General features: G+C 40.8%; 1 protein-coding gene across 2 annotated transcripts; it reads right to left on the reverse strand.

Annotated features, from left to right (window-relative positions):
- Window positions 1–1550: 1550 nt before the first annotated feature.
- Window positions 1551–16357, reverse strand: atf7a (activating transcription factor 7a). 2 transcript variants are annotated; one of them, XM_031284352.2, is made up of 12 exons: window positions 16230–16357; window positions 11124–11195; window positions 7747–7843; window positions 7379–7491; window positions 6793–6957; window positions 6551–6699; window positions 5963–6056; window positions 5734–5853; window positions 3766–3915; window positions 3289–3477; window positions 2716–2821; window positions 1551–2502 (listed from the first exon to the last, which is right to left on the reverse strand). In XM_031284352.2, exons 1-12 carry the CDS (start codon window positions 16347–16349, stop codon window positions 2270–2272), a joined length of 1608 nt encoding a protein of 535 aa, XP_031140212.1. In that variant the 5' UTR covers window positions 16350–16357; the 3' UTR covers window positions 1551–2269. The 2 variants fall into 2 exon arrangements, with proteins under 2 accessions (XP_031140212.1, XP_031140208.1); XM_031284348.1 differs by having other exon boundaries at window positions 11124–11258.
- Between the last annotated feature and the right edge of the window lie 1236 nt (window positions 16358–17593).

Here is a 17593-nt window from a genome sequence, read left to right on the forward strand (position 1 = left end):
ACATGAAAGCTAAATAAAGTTTGACTTTTCGTTTCATATGAACAATCGTCTATAAGGGACTGCCAAATATAGCGCCAGCTCCGAAGTACAACAAAATGCCGGGGTCGCCATTGGAACTGAAGGACAAGAGGTTCAGTCAAAGGTGAAAGGTTTTAAAGTTGCTGAGCAAATTCCCATTTAGGTACAGATAGAAGAGAATATGATATTTTTTTTAAAAGGATCTGATATCTCTGAAAAAGACCAAGAGGACAAGAGAACTGCAAAACTTTAAATGAAGAGAAATACAAAGCAACAATAAACTTGCATTATTTTAGTGCATAAAACATGCCCTTGTGGTAATGGACAGATATCTTATTTTTGAAATATAACATCTTGCAAATATATGATCATATGAGGCAAGTGAAGGGAGAAACATATACAGGAAAAAAACAAGAAAAGCAAACCGTTTGTTTAGGTGTTGTTATGTAAAAATACACTATCTTGGTAAAATATCTTGGTGGGATTTCTAAAGCACTGGAGCCATTCAGAAACTTTTTCCACCCTCAAAGCTTTTACCAGTAAAGATGTCTTTGCTGTGTCTCTCCACCAGATGACAGACAAGTATTGGATCATTTTATCATGTCACTGAGAAGAGACCAATGGTTAAATGAACCATTCATTTTAAAGGCTTTGAGGAATCTTCAACAAGTAAATCGTTTGTTCCTCATTGGTTGTTTTTCATTTGATGAAATAAACAAATCATGTCAAATATATTATTCTAAGGCTCCATTGTTTTTTCAAATGAGCAAAACTGTGTTTTTTGGGGGATATCGGAGGCACCAATGTGATCTTAAGGCAAAAATGATCAGACACTGTGTGTGAGACTGAGTGTAAGTGCAAGTAACAAGCAGTGATATACTGTAGATTGTGTCACTGTGACCTCTGAGTCACAAAATAACAGAACTGCCTCCAGAACAAGTACATGGTGGTCTTTGGAGATTCAGATATCTGATTTGTGGTCATTATGGCTTAGTTTAGGTTTGGTAAAGAGCAGAGAGACCAAGGGGTTCATCGCACTTCCAACGAGCAGCAAGGATGTGCAACCATCCTGAGAAGTGTGAAATAGCAGTTACAGTAAGTCCAGGGCCCACACAGAGAAACACAGTCACTAGAATAGTTTCATATAAAATAGAAAACGCATCCAATTACAAACCAATAAACAGCAAAACTGTTTAAAGGAAAGTGAAGAGGAGGAGGAGGAGGAGGAGGAGGAGGAGGAGGAGGAGGAGGAGGAGGAGGGGAGAGGCTGAATTCCCTTCAGGTCAAAACAAAATTGCTCAAACAAACTACTTTTAAGGTAATACACTGTCAATCCAACGTATTTTAGTTCTGTGGACTAATCTGGGAGGATGTGCCAATTCATTGTAAAAAGTATAGCTGCACATAGCTGTATCAAGAACATAACACCCTAATAGAAAAAGTCACATGCTAACAATCCAGCTATTTACGTATCAGATCAGGAGTAGGCAAACTGCTATGTTCTGATGTATATAAATATATACACACAGAGCTTATCACACACACAGTTTATTAATTTTATCATAAATGGGAGTAATTGAGGTAAGGTTTTTGGGTCCATGATGAGATCGCCTTGAGGTGGAACCATTTACAAAAGGTTTATTTGAGTATTTGAGATCTAAGTCACTGACGTCTAGACAACTACTGCATCTTTGGAGCTAAGGATGTATGGGGACGTATGCTGTGATGGCATGAGTGGGTGTGTGCATGGCTAAAAAGTTGTGGAGCACAAGGCACTATTCCCTGCTGAAAACAGTGTAAAGCCCTGTGTGTTGTTTGGTATGTGATTTGATCGAGAATGTTTATCCACACGTTTGTGCAAACTGTTCATTACTGCAGTACACTCAGAGTGATGCAGTCCTACAGTCCAGTGAAGAGCCATTTTGACTGAGGGTGGGTGGAGAGATGAGTAGGGAAGCACAGAGGGGGAACGATGATGGGAGGTTGGAGTCCAGCCCCTGTAGTCTATGGCAAAGTGAACAGGAAGCTCTCTCAAAAGTCTCAGTCCATTCCCAGAAGGCTGCTGCTGAGCTCCAGGCCACAGCATGATGGCTCCACAGGAGGGTCAGAGAGAGCAGAGGAGCACAGCGAAGGGGGAAGATGAGAGATGTGCACTTCTAGATTGAGGAAAGTTGGGAGGGGCGGTCCGCTGCTCCTTTTTACCCCTGGGTGTCGAATGTGAGCCAAGTCTGGGCCGGGGTGGCATCGCTCATCATCTGGCAGCAGATTGAGACTGTGCAGCCATGATAATGTGAGAGGATCCACTCTCAGCCCTCTGATGCTGGCCCATTCCTGCCAGCACAGACATAGCCATGGCCTCAGCTGCTGCCCTTGAGCTCAGGCCGTTGTGCCCTGCAGAGGGGCTGTGCGCCAAAGAGCTGTGCTGGATCACTGGGGCAGGGGAACCTGAAGGCTGTGAGGTGTCTTTCATGCTCTCTTCTGCAGCTACACAGAAGAAAAAAATGACACAATTACAGATGTATACTTAAACTGGCAAAAAGCATTTCACTTTAAAGCTTTAAGACAATCCCTATCAGCTTTACTGAAAAGCTACAGACATTATCTTTGTTGTTTAGCAGTTGCACCATTTAAGAATGATGTCCCGAATAACATGACGATACCAGGTGAGTAGCATGGCATCATTTTAAAAAGGTTCACCTAAGTAGGCAGTCTTCTTCTGTAGGGTGGTCACAGGACAGTCCTTGTGGGCCAGCAGCAGCTGCTTTAAATGAGCCACCTCGTTTCGCAACAGAGACACTTCATTCTGTGGGATCAAAACATAAGGACTTACACTTTTCAGAATTCACATTATAGTTAGACATACAGTTACCAAAAAAAAAATGGGGTCAAATTATTCAAAACAGAGAAATCTTGCACGTTTTTCAGCTAAGAAATGCTGTTAAGGGGTAAGCAGTCTGGTTTCCACTACAGTACAGCTGGCAGTGGAGAAGTGGTCATACAGTGTAAAAAAAAAACACCTAAAACCACAAAATAACACAATAAAGATGTGAAACAAGTTGTAATGAGTCCCACGGTTTCAAGTCCTGTAACTTTAACCATTTGAAAATATGATCTAATAAACTGATGGAAAACACCTCACAAACTGCCACGACGTGTTGAAAGCCTGCCCTGTGCACAGTGAGTGTGACCATGCACACACTAACATAGGCCTCCCACAATGCACATTTCACCCCCCCCACACACACACCCACCCACTCCAGGCCCACTCACAGACAATGAGACGTTCAGGTTGCAGAGCTCCTCAGCCTTCTTCTCTAGGGAGCTGACCCACAGTTTGCGTTTCTGTCTGCAGCGCGATGCAGCGGCCCGATTCCTCTCAAGGAAACGCTGCCTTCGCTCATCTGGGTCATCTTCGGCCGTCCGCCGCCGACGCCCACCTGTAGGCTGTGCTGGAGATACCTAGAGGGAGAACAGGGTAAAGGGTGAGAAGGAAACAGAGAGACAGGGGAGGGGAGCGGAAGAAATACAAGAAAAAAAGGGAAGTTTGAGTCATAGTTTCATTATTTTAGTCAGAGCACATTATAGTCATCTCACCACAAGATGTACAGCCCAAGTTTCTAGTGATAAGCTATACATCATACAAGGTTTATCTCAGTTACTTTTGGACATTTATTAGATTTTTACATTTATCTTGGACCTGAAAATCATGTTACCGTCAGGTCCTTGACTATAGACAACACAGTGTACCTGAGGTTGTGCAGGTGATGGAGCATCTGGATGTTGGACAAGCAGCTGGCTCTGCTCTGCCCTCTGAGGTATCATGGGGCTGCCGCCCATGGACATGACCCCCATACTGTATCCTGACGGGCTCTGCTGGGACAGTGCAGCCTTCAGACGCTACAGGGGAACAATGATATGATCAATAACAAGCACAGGAATTGGAATACAAAGTCCAAACCAACAGTATAAAGGGTATACATTAGTATGTAAGTACAAAAGAAAAAGGCTTTATCACTGGCAAAGAAAAGGCAAAGAAAGCAGAAACACAGCAGGTCAGATTCAATAGCACTACTTTTTTGTATTTTATGTCATCATTTGCATACACCGCACCATCATAGCAATCCCAATCTACATAGACTGTACTAAGTTGATTCCATGTTAACCCATCAACTCATTTACAATATCAGGAAAAATAACTTGGCTTAAAGCTTAGTTACTAATCTTCAATACAGCCTAAAGTAAGTTCTTGATCACACTTGTGCACCAGATACACTTTGGGATGAAAGCTGATTTATCTCTAGTGACACGTTTGTACTGCTGCTCAGTTACACATTTTACATGCAATACATCAGTGTAATGCTAGATCTCTGATGTTTTTATAACATAATTAAATAAGCAGCAGGTTTTACCGCTCTTTTCCTCAAGAAAGACATCTGAGCCCATGCTGACCTGACAGTGTCACACAGTTCCAGCCTGTTTTCAGCAGCACATTCATGTGTAATCCTGTTCTCAACCCTTTTGTACTGGGTTCAGCACTGGAAGCTTTGTAGCTGATGTGAGACAACTAAAGTTATATGTTCCCGGAACAATTTTCAGATGATGTTGCTCTGCGATATTGTGCTTTATCCAGCTGAGAGTAGTGATTTGAAAATAACAATTTGTGGCAGTGAAGGCATACAACTGGTCAATAGCAAGTACAAGGCAGCATTTTGACAATAATTATTTGGTAGTAACACGTGGCTGTCCGAAATCACTCAGTCCCTGCATACTGCATAGTGCACCATATTTACTGTCCATTATTTTATTTGAGGGTCTGAGTGTGTAAATGTTAGGGGTGCACGATTCAGAAAATGCCACGATTCGATTTTCAGTCTCAAAATTCGATTCAAAATCGATTTTCGATTCAAAAACGATTCTCGATTAAAAAAACGATTCACAGTATGTAAATGTAGTTACTATTCCCATGTGACTGCAGTAGACATACAATAAAAAAAAATTAAATTTAAAAAGAATTAAAATATGAATCGATTTTGGGAATTCTATGAATCGATTTTGAATCGGTAGAGCTTGAATCGCAATTCGAATGCGAATCGATTTTTTGGCACACCCCTAGTAAATGTATGCACTTAAATATAGTAAAAACAATAATTATTATAATTTTGGGACAAATAAAGTTGCTTGAATTGAATTGAATAGTGCCCTCCAAAATTCCACAATGGAATAAAAAAAGTAGCATCAATGGCATGTATACTACTTTCTGTAAACAATCCTACGATGCAATGCGCCACATTTTACAGATGCAAAACTTACTGTTATGTGACACTTGTCAGTGATAAGTAGGTGTACGAAATCTCAATTTACTGCTTACTAGAGTAAACTGATTATTATATAGGGAGTAGTGACTGAGCGAACCCATGTCCATGTGTCTGACTGTGCCCACAAAACATTCTGCACACCAACACAACTACTATAAGTAAATAATTTGTGCATGTTGTAATACTGGAACGTGGAATCCTTACGTAGAGCTCTGTGTGTACTATCATAGAATCAGGACCAATTGTGGTGTTGTGTTGTAAGGGTTAAATAAACAAGTAACTGCAGTAAAAAGTCATATGATGAACAAACTAAGCCAGTGCAGAGGAAGGCTGGAGGGTGAAGATGGAGACAAAAAGAACAGATAAAGAGATAAAAATAGAGAGCTAATCTAGTGCTGACCATCTTGGCCTCTGAGTGGATGCTGTAGCCAGAGGGGGAGTTAGAGCCGCTGCTGCTGCCTCCCAGAGGAGGCCCGGGGATCCCAGGAATGTTGGGTACCATGCACATGGGTCGGGCCAGCTGGAGACCAGATAAGATGCACAAATATACATGTATTAACAACTTCAACTAACTTCTCTTAGCTATAAAAAATGAAATACAACATGTTTAGACTGCTGGTCTGGCTTACATTGATGACAGAGGGCATATGTACTGGACCAGGGAGCACAGGCACTGCCTGACCAGAGGGAAGCATCATCATGGGGTAGTGGCTGGTTGGCGAACTAGACAGACAGGAAGTTAAGTCATGTTTGTATAAATTTCAATTTTATACAACAACGTTTCTGTAAACATAGCAAAGGAAAAAAAATTCCACTTCAACCCCACCAAATAATCCACACTTACATCCATCATTACTCGTCCAAGCTGTGCATACAAAGACTGCTCAAACCCAGAGATGTATATCAAATTTCAAAAAGGTTTTAGATACAACATATGTCAGGTTAATGACAGGGAAATGTATTAAAGTTGCACAAAACAACTAACATATTTAAATTTGTGCAGCCACAAAAAAAACATGATGGCATCTTCAGTTTGAAAGGTTTACTCATAAGCATCATATACAGTAGGTTCAACATAGTGTTGGAATCAGCACATCTAGAATCTGGGAAATGTGGACTGTATGTGGAAAATGTGTTTTTTTTAAAAAGCTACTTAAGGCAAATCAGGGTTGAAGCGGTCATCAGAGATCATTAACAGGATGTTGAACGTTACTCACCACAGAGTACGATTGGAAGGTGGTGTCTGTGTGATGACAGAGGTGGGTGACGGCATGGTGGGCTGAAGGGCATCAAAGCCCAAGTGTAGTGGGAGGGAACCTGGACGCACAATAGTTGGGGTGGGGGCTGAACTTCTGGGTGGTGTGTCCTGGGAGAATAGCGATGAGGTAAGTATATCATTAAGGATCCACCCTCCTCTCTATACACTCACGCAAACCCCTCTCCTCCCATTCTGTCCTACCTTTCCTTTAACCAGAGGCTCGATGCTGTTTTCTGAATCTTCAGAGAAAGATTCAGGGCTGCTTGGTGGCGAGGAGTCGACCTCTACAGGTGCCTCTTCTTTCACCTTCACGTCTGATGATGCCTGCACGCTCATGTCCACAGCCACAGAGTTGGGAGCAGGGAGCTGAGAAGGACAGAGACAGTGAAAGAGAGATAAAGAGTGTAAGTTCACATGACTTACCAAAGATACTACTAGACTACAGTACATTAAAAAGGGAAGCTGGTATTTATCACACAAACCAAACAACCATAGCATTAGTTAACACTATTTTAGGCGCAATAAACACACACTGAACCATTTTAATAAAACCATCGTAACAAGCTATTGCAAGTTTCAATTATGATGATACGCAGACAAAGTGCACAAAGCAGGAATTTCTGCAAGCAATCATTTTTGACTACATTAAAAAATAATCTTTCATTGTGTGGAAGTCTTGTGGGAAATTCCATTAGTTTCTGTAAATAATTATAAATAAAAGGCATAAACACATGCATGCACAAAGATGAAAACATTGACAAAATCATCATCCCCAAGCATTTCTTACAGAGTTTTTTGCTCTCTTGTCATCATCGTCTTGTTCGAAGGAGCTGGCCAGCTCATTGAACAGACCAACCTCCTCGCAGTTCTTTAGGAAGCGGGTGGGAGTAGGTGTCTGGTCTGGCAAAGCAAATGAACAGAGACAGAGAGAAACTATTCAAAGCAACATTTTCACACGTAGTTCACACACAGCATTGACTATAGAAACCCATGTCATAAATGTGTCTTTGGAGCTGCTTTTCTTGAGATTGTACTAATAGTGTTGGAACACACTGAGATATGCTAAACAGTGTTCAGCTGAGTGCAGGGTGAGGATTTTTAACAAAGAGGAAGAGGTACGCTTTGCGTTTGTCTCCAAGGCAAACAGTACACTACCTGCAATGATGACAGAGTCTGTCCTGGCTGGTCCAAATTTCAGTGTCATCTCATGCTTGTGTTTGTGTACAGCCAAGTGGTCCTCATTGGTAAACCTCTGGAAAAAATGAACAAGAAGAAAGAGGAAAGATAAGTACATCATATAAAGCAGCCTACAGGTAATTGTCTACTTGTTCTGGTGACTTAAGGAAATAGCCTATAGAACCTTAACCCAGATATCATATTGCAGTAATCACATACAGATGATCTCTTGGAGATGTAGCCAAACACATGCAGCCTATACTGTACACATGATGTGACAAACCATAAAAAGCACTGTATCTGTGGTGTACAATTCCTTGTGCCTAAAAGCCCTAAATGGGCCCATTATGGCCGCAGAACATGATATCTTTACACAAAGTAGAGTTATCTAGAAAAGTGCTTGTATGGATGAGACCTTAAATGATTTTAACAGCAGGGAATGAATGAATGAATGAGTTGCAAGAGCAATGGTTAAAAATGTCAAATTGATGAAGTATGAATACTGTGGCATGGCCAAAAGCAAATGAGCTAACACATCACAACAGAAGATGCAAATACAACTGGTTTACAGAAAAGAACCTGCTGTTGTCAAGCTAGTCAGTATCAGTCAGAGTATCAGTAAAGCTCTATATTAGCCTTTGCTCTGTTATTTCCTATCAGGTATCTAGAGTGGAAGCTACAGGAGGTCTGGCACTGGCAAAGCACAGCTTTAGTAGAGAGCACCAACAGCTATCGTCTCAGACATGGTACTTCTTCTTTGGAGAAGTGGCGAGGTGAATCAGTCAGAGACGTAGGAGGAATAATCTTGGCTTTGGTACCAGCCTATTCACCATTGGCAGCAGCCTATTTTGGGGACTGTGTTGCAGTTGCGAGTTCAGACGTGAGAGAGTGAAGTGGAAACACAGTCAAGTGTCAGGGGGCTTATTTTAGCCCTACCAGGCAGCATCACCAATACAACTACATGTCTCATTTATCTCTTTCCTCTGAACAAGGCAGCTGGAACTTGCAGAGGAAACTATCTCCAACTAATCTTCCTCTATGAGATACTGGCAGCTAGGATAACCCCTCCCCACACAGTACATACTGGGCATCATATAATGGGGTGTTGTTGTTGTTGTTGTTGTTGTTAACTTGGTAAAAGGAAAACCCCGAGCAAAGCCAGGAGTCAATCATCCTCGTTCTATTATGGGCATGATTCAGACTTTCCTGGTAGACAACTGTTGCTTGTAAAGGGCAGAAGTAAAACGGCATTTGGACATAAGGCACTTGTAACATTAAGGATGTTCTGTGTCTAAATGTACACAAATAAATATCATCAAAGATGATAAAAATAAATGCAGCGCATGTCTAAGCGTCATAACAATTTGTATGTAATGATACTTAAACTGGTATAATATGTAAGTTATAATATCAAGGTTCAATCAACCTTGATATGTTTTAAAACCAAAGGTTTTCAATCAAATGCCTGTTCAATTTTTTTTATCGTATAGTGCATGAATAGGCCCTGAGCATGTGTGTGTGTGTGTGTGTGTGTGTGTGTGTGTGTGTGTGTGTGTGTGTGTGTGTGTGTGTGTGTGTGTGTGTGTGTAACAAACAGAGTGTAAATTGTAATTTCCCCATTGGGGATCAATAAAAAGTATAAAAAAAAATGAAAAATAAAAAAATCCCACATTTCTCCCATTTTTGACTGTATTTTATTTAGGTCATTTATTTCTTGTTTGGCTGCTTTTGTCTAGACAATATTTAAAGCTGCACTAATCAACATTTTTACATTACCCATGGATCAAAAAATGAATGTGTGTAATTTGAAATGGGTCACTCGTTGGTCCACTGCTCTCGTCAAGCCTGATTCCAGCTGCAGTATGCAGCTTTTATTCAGCACAAAATCCACTGTGCGCTACCTGGCCAGCTCCAAACTGCAGACACAAAAAGTTTGCAATGACTTTGAACATAGCGGAGCATTTAGCAGCTACAGAGCCAGATATTTCCCTCAGGAGTTGACAAAGACCAAAACAGACGGGCGCCCGGATAGCTCAGTTGGTAGACCCTTTGCTGCATGTCATCCCCCCCACCCCCCTCTCCCCTTTCATGTCTTTAGCTGTCCTGTAAAAATAAAGGCCGAAAATGCCCCAAAAAATTATATATAAAACAAAAAAAAGAAAGACCAAAACAGAGAGTGAATATTAGATTTACATTTGTCACATGTACAGAAACATGACTCCAAATGAATGCTAATGTTGCTCCGTGTAAAAAGGCAACTGTTTGCCAACATGTTCACCATGAAATTCATGCCACAGCTATAGACCCGCACTGTCAACGTCACTTTGCCTTGAAAAGCGTCCATGTGATTCTGTTGTTTTAACTGCCAACTAAATTAATAATGATATCTACGAATGAAATATGCAGAGTATTTACATCACAGAAACATGTCAAAGGAAAGTTTAAATGTTCAGGGAAGGGGTCCCTAGGTGTCCATAATGTTCTGAGATGAGAATAACCAAACAAATCATCATTTATTTATCCAACGCACGCATGTTTAACTGCTTTACAGGCCTGTTGTTCAAACCGCAAATCCCATGTACAACAGAACGCTTCTGATCAGATAATGGAAGGCAGCGTGTGAATCTCAAATGTTTCTTCCTCCAGACCCCAGGAGAGATAATTCATCACAAGCTCTTAGGATATCACACCCAAATGAACACAGGATCAGACAGCTAATTCAGCACAACATCAGACATAATGTCTCCTGTGTTGAATAACCAGGAGTCCTAGAACACACTAATTTTAATTTGCTGTGATAACAGGCCAAGCCCCGACACTGCACCGCGTTACTGGCACGTGAGAGCACTATTGGCACTCAGCTGAGTCACTGCCGTGGCTCAAACCTGTGTCTGAAGGCGCTAGAAGTCAACAGTGACAGGTTGAAACAATAACTGTGCTCTGATTACTCACTGGAGCTTCCAATGAGTCATTGCTGAAGGAGACAGCATTGTCTCAAAAGACAGCATGTTAGCTAGAATGCTATCTGTTTGATGTTTATTAAGTGTGTTGCATAAATCACAGCCAGTTAGCTTATTCTGGCAATGAGAACAAAGTGTGATGGCAGACCAGAAGTCTTTTCAGGGTTTTCAAGTTTTCTCGCTGTATATACAGTTTGAAGCTCTTTCTACTCAAATCAAGTGTCTTTTCAAGTAAAATATATTTTCCCTTTTACTTGCTTTTCTTTTAGAAGTAAAATGCATTCAATCATAAGTAGTTACAGTCAACTGCTGGAGAGTACTCATACAAGGAAAAAAAATACCCCACCACACACATGCACACACCTGAAACCCAGGGCGAGGACGGAGAAGACTTACCTGTCCACAGCCAGGAGCACTGCACACAAAAGGTCGGTCGTCCCCCATTTTTGCAAAGAGCTTGCAATGTAACTGCGTGAGAGGAGAAGAGGAGAACATTGCTGCGGCTTTTCTTGATTTGTGAAGTGGCAAATCCTGAAAACAACAAAACAGGGATGCTGTGGCTTGTAGTCTTTAGTCTGAGCAGGAAGCCGAATGCTATTTAAAAATAACCCTGGCAAGGAGAAAAACATGCACAGAGGCAGCGAGACGAAGTTTCCCTGGTGATACTTCCTTCACACAGGGGGGTTTCTGGTTGGCAAATGAGGAGCCACTTACATGAGAGCACGACAGCTAACGTTTACACAAAGGCATCTCCCTCTCCTTCTGTCTCATTTTCCCTCACTTCCAACCCCTCCTTCTCCCATTACCACTCCCTCTCCTCACCTCTCTAGCACCTCCCAACCTTTTACCCTCTTGTGCCCCTCATTCAATCGCTCTCTGATTTAGCTGTTTCTCTCTGCGCAAAAATCTCTGTTTCATTCATCTCCATTGACTTCCTGTGAATCCACAGCACAAATATCTCGGAATTGGCACATTAACACTCATCTGACACTGTACGGTACCTCACTTCTACTTGTTGTCCTGGTTAAATCCAACTAGCATACATAGTATGACTGTAAGTGTTTTCATACATTAATGTAAACTAGTGGTGGGTGACAGTCTCTGAGAAAAGAATTATAAATTATACATATACATATACAACATAACATCAAATAACACATAGAGTAACATCATTATATAAATATTATATTGATGGATCTCCCACATCTACCTTTGCTAGCTGGTTACCTAGATGAATTACTATGAAAATGAATTAAAATAAATATTGAATATTAATTAAAGTAATAGTGCATGCTAACACTGCTGCTAGAATAGGGCTGAGCAGTATGATCTAAAATGTATTCCACAATAAATTGTCACATTTAACTCTAAAACATTGATGTCCAAATACATCTCCTAGACTACAGTATATTCCCTTTTCATGTTGGCTGCCGAGATGTGACTGGTTGTTGTAGCTATTCTTATTTAGAATTCACACAATTTATTCATTAAAATCTGCAATGAGAGTTACTTTTAGTAGATACAATTTTTATCATGTCAGCAATTCCATAAATGAACTTGATTTTCCAGCCTTATTCTGTAATATAAAAATATGAAGGCTTTTATTAGGGGGCCATTAACACAGATGAAATGTCTGTTAACACTGTAAAAACAGAGGCACATAAGGTCAGCGGCATTGCTGGACATTTGAATATACTGGAAACACTTCCAAAGCTTTCCACAGATCTACAAACTAAATGCTGTCTACATCCCTCTGTTCCTGAGTAATGCTATTGTCAAGAGTTAAATATGCACATGCTTATGTTTGGTTTCTCCTCCTGTTGCGCCTGGAGCTAAAGTGACAAAAACTAACGCTGTGGGAGGCTCACTGCTTCTATCAGCTGTCTCCACAGAGGAGAGTACCCCCCACACACACACACACACGCACACACACCCCCAACTCCACCAAACCAAACCAAACCACCCCACCCTGTACTGTTCTGCACAGCTGAACAACACTCCATGTGAAGACAAACTGTGAAGTTTAGAGAAATAACTTGGTTATTGAATTTAAATCAGGGAATTGGAGGGGAGTTGATGGCGATGACCAAGGGACATTAATGTTTCAGCACTCTCACTGGCCCAACGTGACGTCTGGCAGCTATTACACAACGCTGTCCTACTGACAGTGCAGCAACTACCAACATGCATCAAGGCCCTTGCTATGTATACAAATACAAACCTTTCAATAAACAAAAGCCACTGACTACTGCAATACTCAATAAGGTTTCGCGTTCAAACGTATTTAATACTACCCCTTCAAGATGATCCCCCTCCGAAACTTGTACTTTAATGATATATGACAGCTGCTGTAATTCTGTGTTGTTTTGACTACAGCTATTCCACAGACTGGAAAGCAACGTTAGTTAAACATGTTTAGTATTGTAATATAACTGAGAGTTACTGACCACATTAACCTCTCTTGTACTACATGGATTGAGCATGTAGCCTAACATTATTGAGTGGGACAGATTATTCATTATGTTGGCGAGGCATAAATGTCTGAAAGTTTTCCCAGAGTTGAAGTCAGTATATTTTCCCCCTTCCTCCCTCCATTTCTCCCTCTGCTGAGGACAGCTGCCCCTGAGCCAACACATGATTGCTGAAGCCTTGCGCTGGAATACGACGCTCTCCCATGATGCCGGGCCTGTAACAGGCCTAACCGTTGTGTCTCTCAGCTCCATGTCTTTATGGAGGAAAGGGGTCTGCATCGTGTTTGCAAGCAAAAGCCCTGTCCCTCTCGGTGCAGATCAAAGGGCCAAAAAAGCAGGGCAGTCTGATTTCTTGCAGACCTCCCATGCTCTGGAGAAAGGCAACAGGTCGGTGCCAGGGCCCTCACAAAGTGCTTACAATACACTGAGTCTATTTGGGCAGAGATGTGTCTGCAAACGAGATACTCCATCTAGCTCGTTATACTGAGGGTGTGGACTGTGTGGGGAAATGTACACATCTGGCGTGAGGAATGGGAACAGATTTCAGAGTTTACATCTTACTAAAGACATGCTAGACATTAACTTGGCTGGCTGGCACCAACATGAAAAGTGGGACTTGGTTTTGTGGGAAGTCCTCCATAAATTTCAGATGACAGGGGAAAATACCATTTGTTTTCATAGCTGCCCAAACCAATACCTTAACATGATTTAAACAGATGTGTTATGGTCTTTCTATTGCTTGACTAACCCTAACCCTAACCCATGGTAAGACAATCTATCTTGAAGGACATCTTCAAAAACTGCAGCTCTGTCTATCTTCTCTGCTAGATTCACATACATACAGAAATAAATGATGCAGTAAATTTACTAGTTTGACTGATATGTCTCACTGAGAAGAGTAATTAATGTGTTGACAGTGTAAGGTTCTACTGCACACAGTCAAATGCTTTGCTTCATGCAGACCTCAACTATGTGAGACAATAAATCAGTCTGTTAGTTACATTAGTCCTGATGCACATCACTGATATTTATTACAGGCATGGATATCAAGTCCACCTATTTCCGCCTCCTTTCATCCAAGGTGACATGGAAGCAGTCAAAGTGCCCTAATTCTTGTACCTCTCATTGAGCTGCTGCCAAAGTCCTACCGTTAACTTGGATTTCTCCGACTCAGCAGGTGTAGGGGAACCAGTCCCGGCTATAATCAGCTACAGCCATCCAGTGTTTGATGCAGCCTGCTAGGAAACTGACTAAACAAACTGTATTAATAGCTCGCGCTGCAGCCATGACTCTGGAATCTGAGGCTTGAATTGCCAGAGGGTAGGGGAGACCCCGCAAAAAGAAAAAAGTAAAGGAGAGGGAGAGAGTGAAATGGTGAAATAGCAAAAGCCAGTCAGCGATTGATCAATTACAGGACCGTAGATATTTACTGGATCACAGGTGTAAATGTGGGCTACATGAGCTTTAAAGACCGGAGATCTCTAGGTTGTAGCTGGGTGTGTGCAACAGCCAGTATGTATTTATGCAAGCAAAGTGAACCCGAGATTTGGTAAATGGAACAAATGAAATCCTATAGCCATGTCTGCATAACTAACAAGGCCTAAAAGCTAAATCCATGCCGAGCTAGCAAACAATGCAGGATGGACCCAGGGTAGTTTTCTAAAATTAAATCAGAAACACTATGCCAAGGTTATTCGTGGTCTGCAACTTTTGTAAGCACAGCGTTTTGGCTCTATAACAACATGTTCAAAAGAAAAAGACCATTTAACTGGATGTTTTGTGTTTCAAGTAGAGCCTGCACAGCCTATGGTGCTGTCAATAATTTTGCTAACTCCTTTATGGTTAATGCTCTATAGCATAGTCAGTCAAATGCTGTATAGTATGTATACATAGAAGCATACATGCTATACATTTATTTTTGAAACAATACATTTATTCAGCATATGTGTAATGTGATAATGCTTAAGTTGCCGCAAAAAACATTTCTGTTGCATAACAATCACTACTAGAGTGGGTCAAGATGTTTGGTTAGATAAAACCAAAGCTACAGTTTTCTCTGATGTAACTCTATGTGATGGAATGAGGTACAACTCTGCCAAAAACATGACCTACATTCCAAATGAAGGTGTTGACATGCATGGGGATGCGGATCCTGCGGCGTTTAACAGCTCAAATTGCAATACTATGGATATCATTATTACTTGAGACTTTGACTTCTTCAGAGGCTCTTTTTGCCCAGATCCAGATTATCATTACAGCATTTTTTACCGCCAAAAAACAGACAGGCAAATCTTTTCGTGGGGATTCAGGCATGTAAAAAAAGGTAAATGTTAAACTGCAATCCCAAAGTCCTGCAAACTTTAGTTCCTTCTTCCAGACAACGCCGACTGACGAAAAGTTTGTCTTTTTTTTGCTTTCATTACTGTCTGGCGACGTACGGGCACACTTAGCCCTGCCTTTTCCCGTAACAAGACCGCCTTTTCTTTTCAGCAATTGGCTATAAGCACGTCAGTCAACCGTATCTAACGCATGCAACGCTTTGGACCCTGTCAATAACATCGGCTAGCTGATTCTGATTGGTTAGAAACCCGAAATCAACTTTTTGTATCCTCAAAAAACTAATGGCTAGCTGATATGGCTAGCGTTAACAACAGGCCGAACGCACATTCAAAATGTGTAATAACAGCGCTACTACCAGTTTCAACGATGACAACAAACACACATCAACACTAATTTAATTATATTCGAAGTGAACTGGTGTATTTTAAAGCCATTACGGACAGTCAAACACTGTAAAAAGCTAGCAGTTAGTTGGTTAGCGGACTGACACTTGAGTGCAAAGCAAGACAGTGGGTCCGAATGAAACGTTGTAACGTTGGCTGCCACAACAGTTTTGACAATTAAATAGAAGTGTAGTTTTAACATTAACGAACACTGAAAACTAGCGCGCCGATCGCTACTTTGTCATAGTTTAGTGTATTCGACATATCTATGCTAAATTTAAAGGGTAATAAAGTGTTTACAAACTCACCCTTGCGCCCCTCTCTCTCTGGCTCCCCTCTCCTCTCCTCTCTTGGAATTTGACACTCCCCTTCGACGTCAAGTCATCGCGAGAATTCACCTCAGTTCTCGTAGCCACTGCCAGATCCATGGCTAGACCATATAATCCAGATGTTGAGAGTAGAGGTTTTTAGACACAATTTTAGCGAGTTTCCTTAGTCCTTTAATACCCTGTAACCCTATCTAAAAAGTATACAATATAACAGCCATCAAAGTACATGATAATGACGTTTAATTACTAATCAGGTCACGGAATTTAACAGTTCGGATTTTAGCGAGACTCCAGATAGCCAGTTCTGCCTCTCCTAACCACATCATTTTGAAAATATTCATAACATTTACAAACCATGCAGACAAATTACATACATAAAAAAATATACTAAACGGGAAGCTCATTTTATTAATTTTGTATCACTTTTTTGGAGGCAATGCAAACATTTCAATGACATCAATCAACAAATACCATGCATTCAATTAATGGAATAGCAGAATACCATTTTATACATTTTAATAATGTAACATTTTTTTAGGATTGAGACTGTGACTGTCCTTATTATTAAAGAATACTGTACCCCTCATTATAGCAAATTGTTCAAGATAATCACCAAATGCAACATCATCTTTATTAATTAGATGTGTGGGTGATATTTTAGCCTGTGACTGATGAAATGTGTCTCCCTAAAAAGCAGTTGAGTGCATATGACAAAATGTGGTCAGTGATTAAGATACTGTATATTGATATAGAACTTTTTTTTAAGAAGCTCATTAGAAGTTTGAGTTGTCATTGGGGGAGTTTTTACCTTATCCATATCAAGGGTATTTCCAACACAGTGTCAGGTATGTGGAGTGATACTGTCCACGGAGGATGACTATTGTTAGTATGTAGTTACTTTTCTGCCCTTTTCTACTTCAGTGTTTACAATTATATTTGTTTCCTTTTTTTAAATAACATCCCTGTTTAAATTACTGTTGCATGATGTGTCACAATCCACATGTAGTTGAAACTATTGTATGAACATTTAAAATGAGGGGGAGGTCTTTTCCCCTCTTGCTGTGGTTTCCTTCCTGATATTCTCACCCTATTCTCTCTCCTTGGAAGTGAACGTCCTGACTGTGGCAGTACAAGGCAGTATGGTGTAAAACAATAGGCCAAAATATTATACATACATAGAAATAAAATATGCTGCAATGTTTGTTTTTTTTATTTGAGATTATGCTAAATTGTTGTATGTTTGAAATTGCATGAAGTATTAAAGACGAGGCACCTGATGTAATCCACAACATATTGTTAGGTAACATCACAATTTTTCGCCAATAAATCACACTAAACATCTC

Source organism: Sander lucioperca, chromosome 12, assembly GCF_008315115.2.
Source record: "Sander lucioperca isolate FBNREF2018 chromosome 12, SLUC_FBN_1.2, whole genome shotgun sequence".
NCBI classification, from domain to species: domain Eukaryota; kingdom Metazoa; phylum Chordata; class Actinopteri; order Perciformes; family Percidae; genus Sander; species Sander lucioperca.

What these genes read in the sequence shown, in the direction of transcription:
- atf7a (XM_031284348.1), bottom strand. Translation starts at nt 16,349, where the DNA reads ATGGATCTGGCAGTGGCTACGAGAACTGAGGTGAATTCTCGCGATGAC. An exon ending in ATATGCCCTCTGTCATCAAT is followed by an intron (nt 5,854 to 5,962) that starts GTAAGCCAGACC and finishes TCTGGTCTCCAG; the next exon opens with CTGGCCCGACCCATGTGCAT. An exon ending in ACCTGAACGTCTCATTGTCT is followed by an intron (nt 2,822 to 3,288) that starts GTGAGTGGGCCT and finishes TTGATCCCACAG; the next exon opens with AATGAAGTGTCTCTGTTGCG.